The following is a 19861-nucleotide window of genomic DNA, read 5'->3' as shown; positions in this document are numbered from 1 at the left end:
TGCCGTAAGTCAGAATCGAGTCCATGGCAACTGTCTTTTTTTTTTTTTTTTAAACAGATAAGGAAACCAAGGCACAAAGAATTAAGTAACTTGCCTGTTGTTGTGTGCCATGGAGTCGATTCTGACTCATAGCAACCCTACAGGACAGAGTAGAACTGCCCCATCCTTGGGTTTCCCAGGCTGTAATCTTTATGGAGCAGGTCATCAGTTCTTTTCTCCCTTGGTGCAGCTGGTAGGTTTGAACCTCTTGGTTAGCAGCTGCGTACTTAACTGTTGCGCCACCAGCGCTCCTTAAAACAGCCTGGGGTCAGGCAAAACCCAGAACCAGGCTTAGTTCTTGTTTACTTGTTTTTTTATGTCTGCCTCCAACTGTGAGTCTGCCTTCAACCACTTCTGAGTCTTCAGAGCCAGCACAGTGCTTGGTACACAGTAGGCGCTCACTAAATATTTGTTGAATGAACGAATAGATGGTTGAGCAGACCACTGCTAAAGACCCTAGGATTTAGAGCCAGCCTCAAATGGCATCCGGCAACCATCCATAACAGAGGTCTAGGAAAGGCATTAATGAACCAATGTAAACCTGGATCTTAAAATGGTGTCCAAAGGAGATAGAAATCCCAATAGTGATGGCTACTGGGATGGGCAATTGACAGGAAGGGGGCACAAGAGAACTTTCTAGAGTGATATAAATATGCTATATCTTTATTGGATGTTGCTCATATTGGAGTATATATTTGTCAAAACCTACTGGAACAAAATCTGCATTTTGCTATATGTAAATTTTACATCAATTTAAAAAATGAACAACAAATCATCCCTCTGGGACTCAAATTGAGAGCCCAGAGGCCTGTACTAAGGAATGCAGGCAGGAGGTGACAACTGACAACAGGGAATGGCCCCCAAAAGCAGACCCAAGTGAGCCTCAGTCAGCAGGGCTGTACCTCTTCCGTCCACGCCCACCCATTCCCCTGCCTCCCAGGAAGGAGCGCTGGCCAGGGCTGAGTGCCTGAGGCCTTCTCTGCCCTTTCCTCCTCACAGCTCCCTTAGTTCGTTCCCACGATGGGTGAGCACCCAGTGGCGGGGGGAGGGGGGGTGGCAGGGAGGAAGTGGGTGATTTAGACAGGACCCAGGCTGTGCCCACCCTGGGAGAATGCCAGACCATCCTGCCTGCCCCCCCAACTCCCAGGAATGCAGACAGCAAGGGACACACACCTATCAAGTGGTACAGCTGGAGACCATGCACAGACAGACACAGCCACAGATAGGGACACTCACCAAGGCCCCAGCACACACACTAAAGACCCTCTCCAGCCCTCTGCTTCCCTCCTCAGCCCCTGGGAGCCAAGGAAGAGGGCTGGGGGTGGGAGCAGGGAGCCAGGGACGAGTGCCCACTTACCAGGACTCTGCCCGCAGGGCCCTGGCTGGCCACAGTCACCCCGAGCCACATGTCTTCAATGATGTGATGGTCAGGGTCACCTGTGTGCATGGGAGGAATCATGAGCCAAGGCACCTTGCCCCATGCTCCCAGTGCCCAGAGCCTCCTCAGGGCAGGAGCTGGTCCCTCTCAGACCCTGTATCCCAATAGGGCAGCCCTCCCCATTTCCCTTCCTAGCCCATCACTCATCTGAGCTCCACAAATCTCATAAAACCCCATTCAGTTCCACTCTCCTTTCAGGCTCCCTCTTCCTAGCTGGACAAAAAGTGACTAGAAACTGCACAAGCCCGCCTGATCTCTCTTCTGAGTGCCGCCCACCCCACCAGGCTCCTGACCCAGTCCTTGTCCCTGCCCCTTCCCCTCACTTTTCTCCTCGATGGACATCCTCTCACAGTCATCCTTTTGGGTAGTGAGTGGGCACAGGTACACAGCACCGGTCCGGTTGGTGTAGCCATCAGGCACAGCAAGGTCCCGGGGGGCACCAGCCAGGAGCCTGTGGGTGGGGAAGCATGGGTGCTGCGTTCAGACTCCACATGGTCTCTTTTAAACAACTACTGTTCAACGCATGTTTATGAGTATCTGCTATGCTCGGCTCTGTGTCAGGCTCTGGAGGTGCAGAGATGAATGGACCCCAGCCCCTGACTTCATGGAATGTCCAGTGTAGGGGGAGGCAGGCAAGGAAACAGACACCCGCGGGACATACACCATGAGAGGGGAGCAGTCAGGGAGACCCCCAAAAGAGATGGCCCTGGTCTGAGGATGAGGACTAGGGTTCACCAGGTGAAGAAGGGGAGGAAGGGCACTTTAGGCAAAGGATGGGCATGTACAAGGGCCAGGAAGCATGAGCAAGCAGGGTGATTCAGGGATCTGCAGAGCCCTGGAGATAGCTGGAGGCCAGGAACATCAGGGAGGGACAGTGGCCAGGGCCGGAAGGGCCCTGGGGGAGCCATGAAGGGATTTTAAGCAAGAGAGTGACATGTTCAGATTTGGGTTTGGGAAGGAATGCTTTGGCCTTTGAGATGAATGTAGACCAGAAGACAGCAAGACTGGAGGAATCCTGGCACAGGGTTCAAATCCTGGGGCCGGAGGTGAGAACCTCGTGAGGGGGTAGGGCAGGTTGTCCAATGCCTGGGTCCTTCCTCACTAAGTCACCTGAGGACTTAGATCAAGGAGGCCTGGGCCCCTAAGTGATCTGGGCGATGTCCAACCCTCCTCTCCCACTTTAAGATAGGACCACAAGGTATAGGGTGGGGAGTGGGCACCTGACACTTTGGACAATGTGGCCCCAGGGCAGAGTTCCCAGTGGGTGGGCATGAGGGTGGGGGTCGGCAAGGACTATCACCTTCCCTCCAGTCTGCCCAGAGCCCATCTTTGGGGATACTGACTGCAAGTCCCTACAAGGGTGCTGAGGGCCCCGGCCCCAGCAGGATGCCACATTGCCCTGGTAACCCATTCTATCCCAGAGGGGCAAACAGGGGTCGGGGGAAACAGAGGATTATCCTTGAAATAATATCTCAAAGGACAGTCCATGGACCACCAGCATCAGACATCCCTGAGATATTTGTTAAAAAGGCCAGTTCTTCAGCCCATGGATGGAATCTGGGAGCGGAGCCCTAGGACCTACATTTTTTTTTTTCCCCTATGGTAAATATACAACAAAACATTGCATTTCAACAATCTTAACATACACAGTTCAGGGGCATTAGTTATGTTCATCATGGTGGTTAACCATTACCCTTATCCACTCCCAAATTTTTCATCACCTAGGACCTACAAATTTAATATGCACCCAAATGCTGTGCACCCATGATTTGAGAATCCAGATTTACCCACCATCCCTTGCTTTCTCTCTGCAGCCTCTCAATGTTCTGCTAGGTTCCCCCCTGCCCCCCATCTCCATCCTGGTGGACCTAGCCTCCTGGGGCAGTGCCAAGCCACAGCACGCCTGCAGCTCCCGCCTGGGCCCTGTGAGTGAGGGTTGCTAGGAGTGGGCAGGACAGGGCCTAGGCATGCTGGGACCTGGGGTGCCTCCGCCCACTGGGTGTCAGGAATGCACTGCCTGGGGGTGCTGGGAGGGGGCGGGGCCTCTGCCTGCACCTCACATCTGAAGCTCAGTCCTGTCCCCGGGGAAGTATTCCTGGGAGCAGGGTGCAGCTTCTCCAAGCAGGGCAGTGTTAGGAGTGCCGGTCAGGGAGGCTGGCTCGAGGCCAGCAAGCCAACCAGGCCCAGTTAATCACCCTCTGTCTGGGCTGAGGAGAGTGCCTGGCCACCCACGGACATCAGCCCCCTGGTGTGCCTGACACATGAGAGAGGCCAGCACCAGGCCCATGGGAGAGGAACACCTGGTTCTAGGCTTTGTCCTGCATCAAGGGGCAATTTCCTTTCCTTTCTGAGACTTGAGTGCCTCATCTATAAAACAGGGACAGCAGGGTTGTTGGGAGAGCAAATGGGTTCATTCTGGGAAAGGGCCTTGGAATTACGAAGCCATGGCCAACATGGTTCTGGTTTCTTGTGGCGCCAGGATGGGTCCTAGCATGGCCCCTGGACTTCCTCTAGGAATCTCTGCCCCCCAGTTTAGGAAACCTGGAGCAGAGAAAAAGAACAGACTAGTTCAGTTGTTTACAGGGAGGAAAGGATGGGACCTAAGTCAGCCTTCCACTGCCTAAGGACGTCCAACTATCACTAAAGTGGGGCTGGGGGACACTTGCACCTAGCTAGCGTCAGTCTTGGGGATGCTCAGGTTTGGCAGGAAGTGGTAGATGGGGGCTAGCTACGATGAGCTCAGGTTGCATTCCGGGGCTTTCCATGCAATGGCAGTGTCTGCACCTGTGGCTGTTGAAGCTGCCCAGCCCAAGTGGTTGGAGCAGGAGTAGGCTGAGCACAGCCCCCCACCCCACCCCACCTCAGCCTCCTGGGGTATTGAGCAGACAGAGCTTGATGTAAGTGAGAACTCAATTGAAATAAATGCCCTCATCGCCTATACCCTCCCCAGCCCCGCACTAGCTTTGTGCCCACCGATGGGGTGTGACGCAGGGCCAGGGCCCAAGTTCCAGCCCCATATCCTAGGCCCCTCCCTCCCCAGAGATTCCATAGGGAGCCCCCCTCCCCACACCCCTTAGAGTATTTTTAGCTCCTACTTGGCCCGCTCAGAGGCCCTTTAAGGCCCTCTGGCTCCCAGCCCAGCATCCAAAGGGTCTACAGCCAGAGGACTTTGCGCGGATGGGGGAAGAGGGTGTTGGAAAGAGTCAGGTCCAGTTTCCTTGGCCACAGACAGGGGTGTGTGGGGGGGTGGGGTGGGGGGGTGAGGGATCTTACTGATATGCAAATACCATGTAAATTAATATGCAAACTAACACCTCTGCTACCTGCTGTTGGGTCTGGTTCAGCCCAGAGTCCAGAAGCTGACCTGGCTTCCCAGACTACCACTAAGCCAGCTCTCCATCAGCAGTCAGGAGGGAGGCTAAGCTGAGCGATGCCTGGGCCTGGGAGCAAGGAAGAAAAGCAATGGGATCAACCTTCTCCCATCTCAGGCTGGGCTGGGTGGGAGTAGAAGCCCCTTGGGGGCAGGGGGATGGGTGAAATGACCTCTTAAGGGCTTTCAAACAGCTGCCTCCTTACACTCTCCTTTGGCTCCAGGCCCACAGCTTCTCCTGGCCCCTAGGGAGCCCCCAGAGCTCTGCGTTCCGGGAAAGCACTCCCTCACCCCTGCCCCATCACTCCTCCCAGGGCAGTTCAAAGCTAATGTAACAGCCCAGCAAAAGCAGCAGAATCAGAAAAGGCTGGGGAATGGGGCCCAGGAGAGCTCAGGGCACCAGGTTGGCTCACCCCAAAGAGAAGGCTCCCTGGGAGGACACTGGGGTGGGTGGTGCTCTGAGAAACGGCCTATAAGATCAACTTCCCAGATTCCTTCATCTCCCTTTAGGGAGACGCTGGAGTGGTTCTAATGGGAAGAATTTTTGTTTACTTGGCCTAAGCAAAGGTGGTGGCAAAAAAAGGACCCAGCACTCAGGCCAGTGGGCCCCCACATGCCTTACTTCCAAGGTCTCTAGCCCCCTCCCTCCCAGGCCAGGAAGCAGGTTGGGGAGGGAGCTTGCTCCAGCTCTGAGTCCCAGAGTGGTGGGGCAGCTCTTGGATCCTGGACCTCTCAGCTCGGTGCCAATCCTGCTTCCATAATTAACCATCTCCCCAGAGGCTGCTCCTATGGTAGCTGAAACTGCAGCCCTCTCCATCCTCCCCCTACACCTCCTTATACTGCCCACTCAGCCCCCTCTCTCCACGGGTGACTCAGCCCTCAAACCAAAGCACCAAGCTGGAGGGAGCGAGAGAATGAGAGACAGAGGAAGGGAGAAAAGCCTGGGCCCAAATCTCTGATAAAATAGAACAACGCTGGGTTGTTTTTTTTTTGTTTTTCATTTCTTTTCCCTCTCCCTGGATCTTTAGTGTTTTTTTCCACCCATATTTGACCTCCTAGAAAGTTCTTCCTGTCATCTAACCTCAATCTCTCTTGCTGCAACGGACATTTCTCTTCTGCCTTTGTTGAGTTCTGACCAAGCCCCTCTCACTTTTTTTTTTTCTACAATGATTAGATTCCCCAACCTCCTACCCAGTTTAAAGCCCTTGGCCTGGACTGGTCAAAGGGAAAGGGCACTGCACATGAAGGCCTTCTGGCAGCAGCCACAGCCGCTGGGCCCATTTCTGCCTGGCACGAGCCTCAGAGAATGCCAGGTGCCGGCCGTGCCCAGGGAAACATGTTTTGGGAGAGCATAGCAGGTAAGTCTGGCTCCTGCCCACCTCAGGTATGACCTCATCTTACAGGAGCCACAGCCACCCTGCCCCCAGTCTTTCCAGACACCCTCACTTCCAGGCAGGGATGAAAGGAAGAGAGGGCCCAAAGGCATCCCCCATAGCCCACAAGGTCAGGCCAGACCAGGACACCTGGATTCCCAAAGCAGCTGTGGGGGGGTGGGGGGGCAGTCAGTAACCACTCCCCTGAGGAATAGTCCCTCTCCTTCCCCAGGAGCCCTCAGCATTTTAGTCCTCAGCCCTGCTCCTCACCCCTCACTCCCAGAGACTGGGCGATGGGGCCTGGGTTGGGGTGAGCCTCCGGTGTCATGGGCAGAGAGCCCCAGTCCAGAGGTGAAGGTAATGGGGCAGCAAAGAGGGTCCACGTTTCTGCAGTTTCGACCATTTCTGGAATGAGACCGTCTTAGAGAATATGAGGAAAGCTGTACTCCCCACCGCCCCCCCACGGCCCACACCAGAAGAATGCACCAACACACATGGTTTTGCATATAATTTCAGGGGTTCCTTCATCTCTTGAAAACCTTCCATGAGCCCCCCAGGCTACGAGCCTACTCAGGACCCTGAGCTCTCCCCCTTTCTTCAAGGAACCTTGAGGCTAATAGAAGATGAGGCTGCAGCTTGACTTGCTAGTTCCCCTGAGCTTAGCACTGAAGCAGCTGTTCACATCTGGCTACACAGCTGATTGCAGCTAAATCCAGCTATGCCCAGCTGGTCCAGCTGGCTCTCGCAAAGGGCTAAGGGGCAGAATTCAATGAGATGGGCCAAGATATAGAACCACTACTGGGAAAGACTGAGGGTACCCAAGGAGGGTCCCAGAACTTTACCTAGAACTGCCTGCCTCTCAGATGTTCAGAAAGCAGCAATCTATTAGCTTTAGAACCTTTTGGGCTCTTGTCAGGCCTAGTTGCCATCACTAGCCCTCAAGGAAGAGAAGCAGAACCCCTCCGCTGAACCATCTTGGGTGAGGTTGGTGAGTAATGGGAGTGCATCAGAGACTTGGCCTTGACACAAGGGCCTTCAGCACTCCCTGGAGATATAAGCTGTTCAGAGCCCTTTAGACATATTATTTTATTAAACTACACTCTCATCTCAGCTGTTAACTGAAAGGTTGGTGGTTCAGACCTGCCCAGAGGTTCTGCGGAACAAAGATCTGGTGATCTGCTTCTATAAAGATTACAGCCTAGAAAACCCTACGGGGCAGTTCTAATCTGTCACATGGGGTCGCTAGGAGTTGAAATCGACTTGATGGCCCATAACAACAACAACATCACCACATCAAGATTGGTGAAGGGCTGGGCTACTAACCAAAAGGTTGGTGGCTTGAACCCAACCACAGGCACCTCAGAAGGAAGTCCTGGCAATCAGCCACTGAAAACCAGAGCACAGCTCTACTCTGACGCACGTGGAGTCACCAGGAGTCGGCATCGACCTGATGGCATCTGGTACCACCCCATGAGAAAGGGTGCTGTCCACTCCCCACCCCCACAGATACACGGCGGCATTCAGGCTTAGTTATTAGGGATAGACCCCAGACAGCTCACTGGCATTGGGACTTCCAAGCCTCTTCTCCGTTCACAACGTCAAGTTGCCTCCCATAGAACAACAGAGGTGGGAAGGAATATATGGATCCAGGTCCAACCCCTCTGGGGAAAACTAGCCCAGAGAAGGGAAATATCTTGCTCAAGGTCACACAGCAAAGGGGGTGGGTACAGAATAATTTACACTCAGATTTTTTGCTTCCTTGTGCAGATTCAGCATCAAGTCAAATCAAATATTTTTCTGGGCAGGTGTAGAGAGAGCACCAATATAGAAACTTACGCTGATGGTCACCTAAAACCAAAAAACTAAACCCAGTGCCATCGAGTCGATTCCGACTCATAGCGACCCTATAGGACAGAGTAGAACTGCCCCATAGAGTTTCCAAGGAGCGCCTGGAGGATTTGAACTGCCCACCTTTTGGTTAGCAGCCGTAGCACTTAACCACTACGCCACCAGGGTTTCCAATGGTCACTTAGGGTCTCAAAAAAAATGGAGGAGTGGCCAAGGCCACATCTCAGCTGCTGGGGCCAAGCTGGGTAGGGTGTGGCAGCTGCAGCCTCTGCAGAAGCTGGACAGAGTTGAAGCCAAGTCCAGGTAGGCAGGCAGGGCAGGGGCTGGGCCCGCAGGGCAGGGGCTGGGCCCGCAAGGCAGGGGCCAAGGCTGTGGCAGAGCTTGGACTTTGAACATTCTAAGCTTCCTTCAGTTTCTACAGGCTCCAGGCAGAACTGGGAGGAATTTTAAGACACCCTTGATCTGACCACATCCTCTAGCTCAGTGTAGTGAGTGAGAGGCCAGGTAGGGGCAGACTCCTGCCAGGTCACTCAGCCCAAAGAGGTGGGTGAGACCTGCCTGGCCTGTCCTAACTACTGGCCTTCGCTGGGCAGCCTCACCTCCTCTAGATGCCTCTTCCCCCAACTGCCAACCTCAGCATGCTCGAAGCCCATGGCAGAGAAACCTCCCAGACCTAGACATGTCCCTCTGGGCATGTGTGTGTGCTCGTATGTGCCTGCGCATGTGTGTGCGTGTATGTGTGTGTGTGTGTGGTGGGAATGGGGGGGTGGCAAGCAGCTGGTTGCAATCTCCTTCCCCTCTGTTCCCTATGTCTGGCTCCTCCCTCTCCTTCTTCTTGCAGCTGTTGGAGAAGGAGACCAGAAGAAAGAGAAAAACACCATTTCCCTCTTCAAACCAAAACAAACACACTCAGGGTTGAAGATTCAACATGAATCTGTGGAATGCTGGGATGATGTCTGGTGGGGAGAGCGCCACTGCTGGCTGTGTGTAGGGGGAGGGCAGGAGATGAGTAGAAGTTGGGGCAGCCCCTCCTCTCTCGTCTACTCCCCACAACCTTAAGGGGTCTGCTTGGGCGCTTTGACATTTCCAACCGCCCAGATTTACCCATCATCTCACCCTCCAACCCCCAGGTGGTGGTGGAGGAGGCCCTCCAGTCTGGCTCTGCAGAGGGTGTGGCTGGCTGAGTGGCCACAGACTAAATTCGATGTGTCAGGAGAGGAGGAAGTGGGTTTAAATGCATATGTCCATAGGTACTTTCCATGTGCGTGTGTTGGGGGGGAAGAGGGGTCCCACTAGGTGTTTATCTTGCAGTTTGCCCCAGCTCCCAGCTCTGGAAGAAGAGGCTATTGCTCAGCGCTTGGTTCACAGAACGGAAAGACACTCAGCAGCGAAGACCCCACTTCCGCTCTCAGGAGAGGTCTAAAGGCCAAGGAGGCTCCGCCTAGGCACGTTGTGGCCCGGTCAGCACTTGCCAATGACGACTGTCCCTCACCCCACACCCAATCCCTCAGTTTCCCGCCCAACACCAGCCGGAGGGCTATCCGGCTCCCTGCCACTTAACCCCTCCGTTCGCAGGGTTCGGCGGTAGCAGGCCTGGAAGTATGCGGGCCCAGGGTTCCGAATCCGCTCTTGATCGGTACCCCACAACACACACACTCCCTCCCCCACCCCCGCCAGCCACACTTACAGGTAGCGCTGCTGCCGCTCAGTCTGCCGATGGAGGGCGACCGAGTAACCGAAGAGGCTGCCCGGGTTCCTGGCCTCCTTTACCACCAGGAATCGGGTGTCCAGGTTGAAGGCGGAGGCGACGCGGCCGCCGGCGGCCACCATCAAGGCGAGGGCGCAGAGCACTGGGCTCGGGGCACCGGGTGCGCGGCGCAGGCCGGGGCCCATGGCTGCGAGCGGGAGACCGGGGCCGGGCGAAAGCGGGTGAGAGAGCGGAGGTGGGAGGGAGGACCCGTTCCACCTGCTCCGGGTGCAGCCCGGGACACTCGGGCCCTCCGCGTCGTTGCGCCTGCGGTACTGATCAGTTCCCTGCTCCCAGCCCTGGTCCTTCACGTCCGCTCAGGGTCAGCGCTCCCCGATCCCTCTGCTCCGCCCGCGGATCTAGTCTCCTGTCTCCCCCTACACAGGGTCACCGCTTCTCGCCCCGGGCCCCCGGCCTCCCAGCTTGTCCCAGCCGCGCCCCCTTGGCCGCGCTGTCGCCTTCGATCCGGGCTTGGCGGCAGATCTGGGTCGGCAGCAGATCTGGGTCGGCGGACCGGTCCACCACCAGAAGGACGGGAGGGAGGGGTCTCCCCCGCGCGCGCCCCGCCTTCCCACGCCCAGCCTCGCACCTCCCCACCTTGCGCGCCCAGCCCGGCTCCGCTTTCCTTCCGGGGAAAGAGAAAAGATCCCGGCTCGGCCACCGCCTCTTAAAGGGGCAGCACCGCCCCTCCCTCCTCATCCTCCCTTCCCCGACTCCGCCCTCCCCCCCAAACACCTGTCCGGGGGCCCTCAAAGGCTTGGATTTCCCCTCCCCGCGCCTTGCTGCTCCCAGGAAGCGTCTTCTTCCAAGCAAAATGGATTGGACTGTCGGGGCCGGAGGTAGGATTTGTCCGGCCGCTTTGCTGCGGCTGCTACCACTGCTGAAAACGCCGTTCCAGTTGCAGCCACCTCGATCTGACCGCCGAGAGCGCCGGCGTTGGCGCGTCTGGGAACCGACGTCCGCGCGCGCCTGCCGGGAGTGCTGGGGTCGCCTCTGCGGCGCTGTGAGTCCCTGAGACGTGGCTAGCGGTCTCTGGAAGTTCCTTTTCGCACCCAGCCTCTTGGACTTCCTGGTCGAGATTTATTTCTCCTGCCCACCCCTCTGACCGGGAATAGGCCCTCGGCAAAGCCAGACAGATATTTAGCAGTGTTAACAACCAAACATCAATAATTGCTAATTATAATTAGCAGCCAGACAGCATTTTCCCAAAAGGGCTGCGTCCTCGGATATCGCTTGTAAACCTGTCGGTGTGGAGCTTCTCCTTCGATGGCACTTCAAGGCGGTGGAGCCTGGCCCAGACTGTATCCATTTTTCAGTCACTCCTGCTTTCAGGGCCCAGCCTGGCAGAATCCCAAGAGTCTCCTCCTCCCATCCAGGTTTGGGTTGAACGTTTGGAGACTGAGTGAGGACGCTGAGCCACCACAGGTGTAGTGGGAAGCGCCGGGTAGAGATAGGTGGGTGTGGCCCAAAGGTCTGGTTATGGGGAAAAGATCAAACTGGAAGGGAACTTCAATAGGTCGCTATGTACTTTGAGTCTAACACAGATTTCCATTATTGCAGCACAAAGACCCATCATTCTCTGAGCATTCTTCTCTTGGCTAAAGATGCTTTCTTATTTTGGTCCAGGAGTCTATCCCTCAGTGTCCACTCCCTTGAAATTCAGCTTTCAGCCCCAATGTCTGGGAGTTTATAATAATAAGGAGAAACATACCATGCATTAAGCAGTTATACGGTGGGAACTATGCTAAGTGCTTTACAAAAGTCATTAAATCCTCAAAATGATCTCTGAGGTGTTATCTCCATTTCTGTGGTTGTTGTTAGGTGACATCGAGTAGGTTCCACTCATAGCGACCCTATGCACAACAAATGAAGCCTTTCCCACTCCTGCGCCATCCTCACAATTGTTGCTATGTTTGAGCTCATTGTTGCAGCCACTGTGTCAATCCATCTTGTTGAGGGCCTTCCTCTTTTTCTCTGACCCTGTACTTTATCAAGCAGGATGTCCTTCTCCAGGGACTGGCCCTTCCTGATAACATGAAGGGAACGTGTTATTGCCATCTTAAAGATGAGGAAACTGAACTTCACGGAGGTTAAGGAGCTTGGTGAAGGCCATAGAGGTAGGGTTCTGATCCTGTGTTATCTGACCCTGGAGTCCTTTTTCTTAACCACTTACGCTAATAATTAACATTTGTACAATGCTCAGGGCAGATCCAGGTTTGGTGAGGCCTGAAGCTTGTACAATTTGGGGGCTCTCTTTAAGAAAAAGAATTATGAATATGAAATTAGATATAAAGCCCAGAGTCTAATTTTACAGTTTATGAATCATTTCATATTCTGACTCTCATTTCATCCTCCTGGCATCCCTGTGAGGTCAGGGTTATTGTCCTCATTTGACTTAGCGGAAATGGAGGCTCTGAAGGTTACCTGGATGGCCAAGGTCACGCAGCTTGTGGGCGGTAGAGCTAGGACTGAAAGCTGCTGAGCACAGCTGTGTCTTTAAGTGACAAACTCTAGGCAGATGTTGGCCAGATGGCCAGACACACCTAAACAAAAACAGCTGCGATAACAGCTTTTTGTGTGGTGTTTGGGGAGAGGACACTCGTCCTTGTCTGTCCTTCAGAGAGCATTTGTTCCCGAGCTGTAACTCTCAGAGCCATGCAGCCTTTCTCTGGTCCCTCTTGGATCCCCCAGGGCCTCTAGAGGTTAGGAGACACCTGGGGTCAAGGAACAGGAAGATGACCTGTAGCCTTTGCCCTCCCTCTGGTTGGCTGCTGTTCTTTCACCTCCTTCCTGCAGAATAGGAGCCAGCCAGGGCCAGATGGGCAGGGGTCCAACATGGACACCCAGTGTGGACAGGGGTCGTATCTGAAACATCTCTGAGAGTCCTGGGATGACAGATTGACACCATGCCAGTCTTTATCTCTTTGGCCATCCCAAACAAGAATGATCAGCATGTCCGATCCTGGAGCTGGGGCAGGAAAGGGTTGAGGGCTGGTTTTTCCACTCCAGCAGAGTGTCTAGAGAGAATGTGGGGGTGGGAGCAGGGGCGACTGGTAGGTGGAGGGCTCATGCTGAGGAATGTGGGGGAGTGTCAGACAGATCTGGGGGCTGGAATGAGGGTGGAGGGAGACACAGAGACTGGAAGGGTCTGAGCCGGAGAGATGCAGAAAGAGAAGCACCAAGTTCACCTCAAAGGTCTGAACTCCACTGGCTTCAGTCCATTATCATCCACAGCCTCATCTCATGCCTCAGTTGGTTTCATGTTAGCTCTTCCTCATGGAGAGGGGACCCACCCAGGAATGCAGACAGAGACAGAGAAACAGGACACGGGAATAACATGCAAACCATGGGCTCTGCTGTAGGGTCAGGGAAGGTCAGGGCAGGCTTCCTGGAAGAGGAGTGTCTAAATAAGGTTGGAGAAAAAAAGGACTAGCAAGAAGGAGCCTCGGGATAGAAGAAAGGCAAAAGTCGAAGCCTGATTTGGAGTGAAGTTTTCCCAGCGAGAAGAATGGCAACATCAGTATCTAGAAAGGCAGCTTCCATTTATTTAGTGCTTGCTGTGTTTACACCAGCCTTCCTCTGCCTGGCCCCCACCCCACTCCATCTTCCTCTCCGGGAGCCTCAGATGACACCACTTGGCTCTATCTCACCTCTTACCTTAAGGTTAGCACGAAGTGGAGGGGTTAAGAGCACAGGCAGGTGCTGAAGGAATATCAGTGGAGTGGAATCATGGTGCCATATGTGTAGAGCCCAGGTCTTCTACCTTCTCACCTTGGGCAGGTGACTTTCCTGCTCTGGGCCACGGCTTCCCCATCTGCAAAATGAAAAAAACAGAAAAAAAAACAGACCCACTGCTGTCGAGTCAGTAAAACGAAAGGGCTGGAGAAAATCCCTCCATCCTTCTCCAGCCAGCTCCAGCATTGTGCGTCCCCAGGCTCCTAGTATTTATTGAACTAAGTGGACGAAATCTCTGCAGTTGAACTATGACTCCAGTCACTATCTCTGAGCTGAATTGAAAATGCAAATTACTGGGAGGGGAGGGAGGAGTGGTGAAGTGTGAATGGGTTTATCAGATTTCCTTTCTTCCGTTGACCCAGATGTGAGTGGAAGCTAGCCAGGGGTGGGGCAGGAGAGCCTGGTCCGTGGCTCAGGATCTCTGTTGGCCTCATTTACTGACAACCTACTATGTGCTGGGAGCCCTAGTGGCACAGTGGTTAAGAGCTACAGCTGTTAGCGGAAAAGTCAGCCATTGAATCCACCAGCTGATCCTTGGAAACCCTGTGGAGACAGTTCTACTCTGTCCTATAGAGTCTCTATGAGTTAAAATTGACCTGAAGGCAACGGGTTTGGTTTTTTGGTTTCCTGTGAGCCGAGGAGCCACTGGGTGGTGCAAATGGCTAAAGAGTTAGGCTGCCAACTGAAAAGTAGGACATTTGAGTCTACCCAGAGGTAACCCAGAAGAAAGATCTGGTGCTTTACTTCTAAAAAACCAGCCACTGAAAACCCTGCGGAGCACTGTTCTGCTCTGGCACACACGGGGTTGCCATGAGTCGGAGTTCACTCGATCGCAACTTAGTTTACTATGTGCCAGCATAGACCTGAGTACCCAGGGGTGTGCCAAAGATGAATGAGGGTCTCTTCAGGGAGACCAGGGTTTCATCGTGGCTCCACGTTCTGAAAGCTCTTCAACTGAAACAGGCTAAGCCCGCATTAAGGAGCCCTGCTGGTGCAATGAGTAAGCGCTCAGCTGCTAACCGAAAGGTCGGCAGTTCGAACCCACCAGTGTCTCCTTGGGAGAAAAGACCTGGTTATCTGCTTCCATACAGATTGTTGTTGTAGTTGTTAGGTGCTGTCGAGTTGGCTCTGACTCAGTGACTCTGTGCATAACAGAATGAAACACTGCCTCGTCCTTCACCATCCCTACAGTCTCTGTTATGCTTGAACCCATCATTGTAGCCACTGAGTCAATTCATCTCACTGAGGGTCTTCCTCTTTTTTGCTGACCCTCTACTTTACCAAGCATGATGTTCTTCTCCAGGGACTGGTCCCTCCTGACAACATGTCCATAGTATGTAAGTCGAAGTCTAACCATCTTTGCTTCTAAGGAGCATTCTGGCTGTACCTTTTCCAAGACAGATTTGTTTGTTCTTTTGGGAGTCTGTGGTGTATTCAATATTCTTCGCCAACACGTCCATCAAAGGCATCAATTCTTCTTCAGTCTTCCTTACTCATTGTCCAGCTTTCATATGCATATGGGGCAACTGAAAATACCATGGCTTAGGTCAGGTGCACCTTAGTCTTCAAGGTGACACCTTTGCTTTTTAACACTTTTAAGAGATCTTTTGCAGCAGATTTGCCCAATGCAATGTGTCATTTGATTTCTTGACTGCTGCTTCCATGGGTGTTGACTGTATGTTTAAGTAAAGTGAAATCCTTGACAACTTCAATCTTTTCTCCTTTTATCATGATGTTGCTTATTGGTCCAGGTGTGAGGATTTTTGTTTTCTCTATGTTGAGGTGTAATCCGTACTGAAGGCTGTAGTCTTTGATCTTCATCAGTAAGTGCTTCAAGTCCTCTTCAGTTTCAGCAAGGAAGGTTGTGTCATCTGCCTAACACAGGTTGTTAATGAGTCTTCCTCTAATCCTGATGCCCTGTTCTTCTTCATATAGTCCAGCTTCTGGGACTGTTTGCTCAGCATACAGATTGAATAGGCATGGTGAAAGGATACAACCCTGACACACACCTTTCCAGAAAGATTACAGCCTTGGAAACCCTATGGGACAGTTCTACTATAGGGTCGCTGTTAGTCAGAATCAACTGGATGCCACATGACAACAAGCCCACATTGCATTGTATTTTAGGGGTGGTGCTTTTGGGGATGAGGGGGTGTTAGAAAGACCACTCTGGCTGCAGTGTAAAGTTGGCATTGCCAGGAGAGACTGGGCCTGGGGGGCCAGAGAGAGCTGCTGTAATAATTTGGGTAAGGGGTAAGTTAGGCTGAACAGGGCAGAAGGAGGGAAGAAGTGGGTAAGAAAAGCCCAGGACACTAATTTGACCTGAACTTCAGGGACAGGTGTGGTGGGGGATGCTGGTGATGGGGGAGAGAAACAGCAGAGGGTTTCTGGGGATAAATGGGCAATGACTGCCATCAGGGTATGGTGAGCAGGCTCCAAGCATCAAGGGACTTCCCTACCAGCCAACCCTCCTCATCTCTCCCTAGCTCCTCCAGCCCTGTCTTGGTCCCCTTGCTGCCACCCAAGACTTGGCCTTGCTGAACACGACCTGGGTCACCCCCTGGACTCCTACCCTCTCGGCTTCAAAACTTGGATTCTAGTGGGCTCTACAGCATTCTCTACCTCATGCCAAGGGGGTCCCTTGGAGGTTGCGAGGTCATGGGGTTCACGTGGGTAGGGGCAGCTCCAGTAATGGCGGGGAGTGAGTCACCCTTCCCCAGGGGCCTGGGGAGAAGCGTTTTTACTGGCAAGATTCTGTGCTTATATGAGGAATCTGGGCAGGTGGAGGGATTTGCTTACCCTCCTCCACTACTACTTGCTACCTGGGGTACTCTGTGGGCATCGGGGCCATGTGTAGCTGCCTGTGGAGTGTTCCTGTACGTATATGGATCAAAACATGTGTCTGCACACGTGATCCCTTAGGCATTTACATGTGTTTGCCTTTGTGACTACATGCCTCTCAATGTTTTATGTGTATCTGAATGTGGAAAGAGGATTTATTGAACATCTACTATGTGCCCAGCCCTTATTATGTTATCTTCTAATAACCCTATGAGATGATGCCCCCAATTTGACAGCTGAAAATACCGAGGTGCTCAAGGTAAAGGAGGTGTGAGTACTGTGCCCCCATAGGGCTGGATTCACCCCCTGGGCACTGTCTGACTCCAGAGTCATGTCCTTTCCTACATAGTGACCTTGTCATGGCCCGGACGTGAGAAGTCTGTGTGCCTATATTTATCCTTCTTCAGATGGCTGCATTTGATCTAGTGGGCAGGGGCAGGGGCAGGGCAGGGGCAGGGGTAGGGGCAGGGGCAGGGGCAGGGAAGCCCTATAGGAGTGGCTTGGTGAACGGAAGATGGGTGATATCTAGCTTCCGCATGACCCATACTTCTGGCCTGGTCAATCCATGTAGCTAGCCAACCCAAACGAGCCCCCAGTAGAGGCCAAAGTTATCACGGATTTAAAAAAAAAAAACCAAACCTGTTGCCATCAAGGAACCCTATCACTGTAAGCCAGAATCGACTCAATACCATGGATTTCCAGTTGCTAAATTTTGTTGCCTTCTTTGCAACTAAATACTAATGGGTATAGGAATGTAGCTGCCATAAAATAAATGAAACATGATTGTTTGTGCAAGTAGAAATAAGAACTGAAATACCAGAGTGGAAAATCCTGTCTCCGTTGTATCTTGCTGATATTTTGTTAAAAATTACCTCATCGGCTCTTAATAACTCAGACCACATGGTGATGATTCCCAAATTGGTGCCCTCCCAGCCTCCAGCCCCGTAGATTCAGTTGCTGAATCCATGTCCCTGCTTGGAATTTTCTCAGCCATTGCAGACTCAGGACACCCCCAAAATGACCCACTGCTCCCCCAGCCAGCTCGTCCTCCTCCCAGGTGTCCATCTCAGCCAGCAGCCTGGACCCCTCCTTCTTCTTAATCTGTCAGTGTATACCTGATATCAGATCAATTTGTCCACTACTTTCTGTCCTTCTCCCAGGATTACAGCCGGCACTTTCTGTTGCCTCTCCTACCTCCTGCTCTCCCCACTGTCTGCATGAGAGAGGGTTTCTACAAACCTGACCTTCATGTTCTTACTTAACACCTTCCAGCATTCCCCCATTGCTCTCAGGGTCTGCTCCTCTTCCATCCACCCCTCCTTCTCCTTCTCTTCTTACCCACACCTAGGCATAGGGTACCTCGCAGTTCCTTGATGGAACCATGTCTTCTTTTGCCCCCAGTTTTTGCTGTCCCCTCCACCTGGCATTTGACTCCCTACCACCTCAATCATCTTGGCTCCCTTCTATTCCTCCAGGAGGCCAAGCTTAGATGTCACATCCTCTGAGTGGTGCCACCTGTCTGCCCTCTTCTGGAGTAGATGCCCTGCCCTAGATGGTAATGGTTCCATCTACCTCCCCAAACTATGCACCTAGCTTCAGCCCCTCATATTCCTGAAACCTTCTCTCCTCCAGTAGTTGTCTGGTCCTTTGCCCTCTGATGTCTCTAAGGTGGCAGCAGCGACCCTGTTGACCTCTGTCCCTGTATTTAGACTCCTGTCCACTCTCTCCTGGTGGTATAGTGGTTAAGAGTTATGGCTGCTAACCAAAAGGTTGGTAGCTTGAATCCACCAGGTGCTCCTTGGAAACCCTATGGGGCAGTTCCACTGTGTTCTGTGGGGTCACCATGAGTCAGAATTGACTCGATGGCAATGGGTTTGGTTTTGGTTTCCACACTTTCCTGGTTCCCCTTCCTGACTGTCCCTTCCCAGCCTCCCTCTCCCCTTTGGAGACTCCCCAGCCCACCCTGCGCTTCTGGGCTTGGTCTTCTTCCCTGTCTCCTCCCCTGGATCCCTGGAAAGCTGCTTGTGTTTTAACATTCCCCTACTGGCTAATGAAGGAGCCCTGGTGGCACAATGGTTAAGTAAGTGCTTGGCTGCTAATTGCAAGGTTGGAGGTTCAAACTCACGAGCTTCTCTGTGGGAGAAAAGACCTGGAGATCTGCTCCCATAAAGATTATAGTCTAGGATACCCTAAGGGCATTCGTACTCTGTCCTTTAGGGTTGCTATGAGTTGGAATCGACTCACACAACAATAACAGGCCAATGACACCCGCCCAAGCTCCTCCAGGCTCCAGCCACCTCCAGCTGGGTGTCCATAGACTCCTTAAACCCTTCGTGTCCGGAAGGAATGCATGCACCATCCCCTCGTCCCCACGACCTGCTCTTCCTTTAACATCCTCTGTAACAATGCCTCTTCCCCACTCCCAGCAGTTTCCATGAACATACTTGTCGTTCCATGCCCCAAGGCCTTTGAAGGTGCTGGGCCCCCCTGACTGGAATGCCCTTTATCCCCATGTTCATTTGGAAAACACTCACTTGTTCTTCAAAATCTTTTATGAGTTTCACTTTCTCAGTAAAGCCTTCTCTCACCCTTGACCTGTGAACTTACCCAAGCAGTTGCTTACACATGCACACATGCAGCCCCACCTGAATTTTCCATGCCTTGCACTCGCCTGGGCTTGTCCTGTGATTATAGACTGGCAGGCCTATGACCTTGGACAAGTCCCTTCACCTCTCTTAGCCTCAGTTTTCTCATCTATAAATAAAGATCCCAAGCTCAGGTTTGTTTGAAAAATAGCAAAACCGGGACCCAGAAGTTGCTCACTGAGTGATAGTTGTTACGTTGCTATTTTCCTGCACGCTGACAGTCCCTCATGCGTAGTAGGTCTTCAACTGTTGTGTGTCCAACCGAATTCAGTGGGCCACATACTCTTCATGGCCCTAAAAAAGAAACCCAGTAGAGACAAAGAAGAGGCCTGCTCTATTTCTTCAATATCCCTTGCTCCCTGTTCCCTCCCCCACCCCGGGATCCTGTTGGGACAAACGTCTTGGCTCAGTGGGTTGAAAAGGAAAGTCAGAATTCTGAGGCATGAGTCTCTGTGCCCACTGACTCACTTCCTCCTCCTGCCTGCTCCGGACGGGCCTGGCCCTGAGTAATGCAGGTTGCGTTCCCCTCCCAGCCCTGGCCTCCCATCCCAGCCACCCCAGCCCCTCACTGCTGACCTCCTTCCAGGGATGAGGGGCAGAAAGGAGAGGAGCTGGTTTGGGGAGGAGTGAAGGATGGTGCAAGCCTCCCCTCCCCCGAGTACCTGAACAGATCTGGAAAACGCCGCCTACGGACCTCTCCTCATCCTGCATCCATAGCCCTGCCTGTGGGCACTGCTTATCCCAGGCCTGGCCTGGACGTGGTTCTGCAGATGCAGAAATTAGGACAGTTTCCAGGTTTGCAAGCAGGTTTCAGCAGACTGAGGG

The 19861-nt window shown here is 53.1% G+C and overlaps 1 protein-coding gene across 3 annotated transcripts in view; it reads right to left on the bottom strand.

Annotated features, from left to right (window-relative positions):
- The window catches only part of ITGA3 (integrin subunit alpha 3), a 28426-nt gene extending 18012 nt beyond the window's left edge, over positions 1-10414 (bottom strand). The window contains exons 1-3 of one of the 3 annotated variants that reach the window (XM_064271196.1): positions 9756-10414; positions 1801-1928; positions 1397-1476 (exon numbers count right to left, since the gene is read on the bottom strand). In XM_064271196.1, the coding sequence (XP_064127266.1) occupies positions 1397-1476; positions 1801-1928; positions 9756-9961 (414 nt within the window). In that variant the 5' untranslated portion in view covers positions 9962-10414. Of the gene's footprint in view, positions 1-1396; positions 1477-1800; positions 1929-9755 lie in introns of those variants that run through there. The other 2 variants (XM_003414642.4, XM_064271197.1) reach the window with 2 other exon arrangements.
- Between the last annotated feature and the right edge of the window lie 9447 nt (positions 10415-19861).

Source organism: Loxodonta africana, chromosome 18 (genome assembly GCF_030014295.1).
Source record: "Loxodonta africana isolate mLoxAfr1 chromosome 18, mLoxAfr1.hap2, whole genome shotgun sequence".
NCBI classification, from domain to species: Eukaryota; Metazoa; Chordata; class Mammalia; order Proboscidea; family Elephantidae; genus Loxodonta; species Loxodonta africana.
This window is presented reverse-complemented; position numbering and strand designations above follow the sequence as displayed.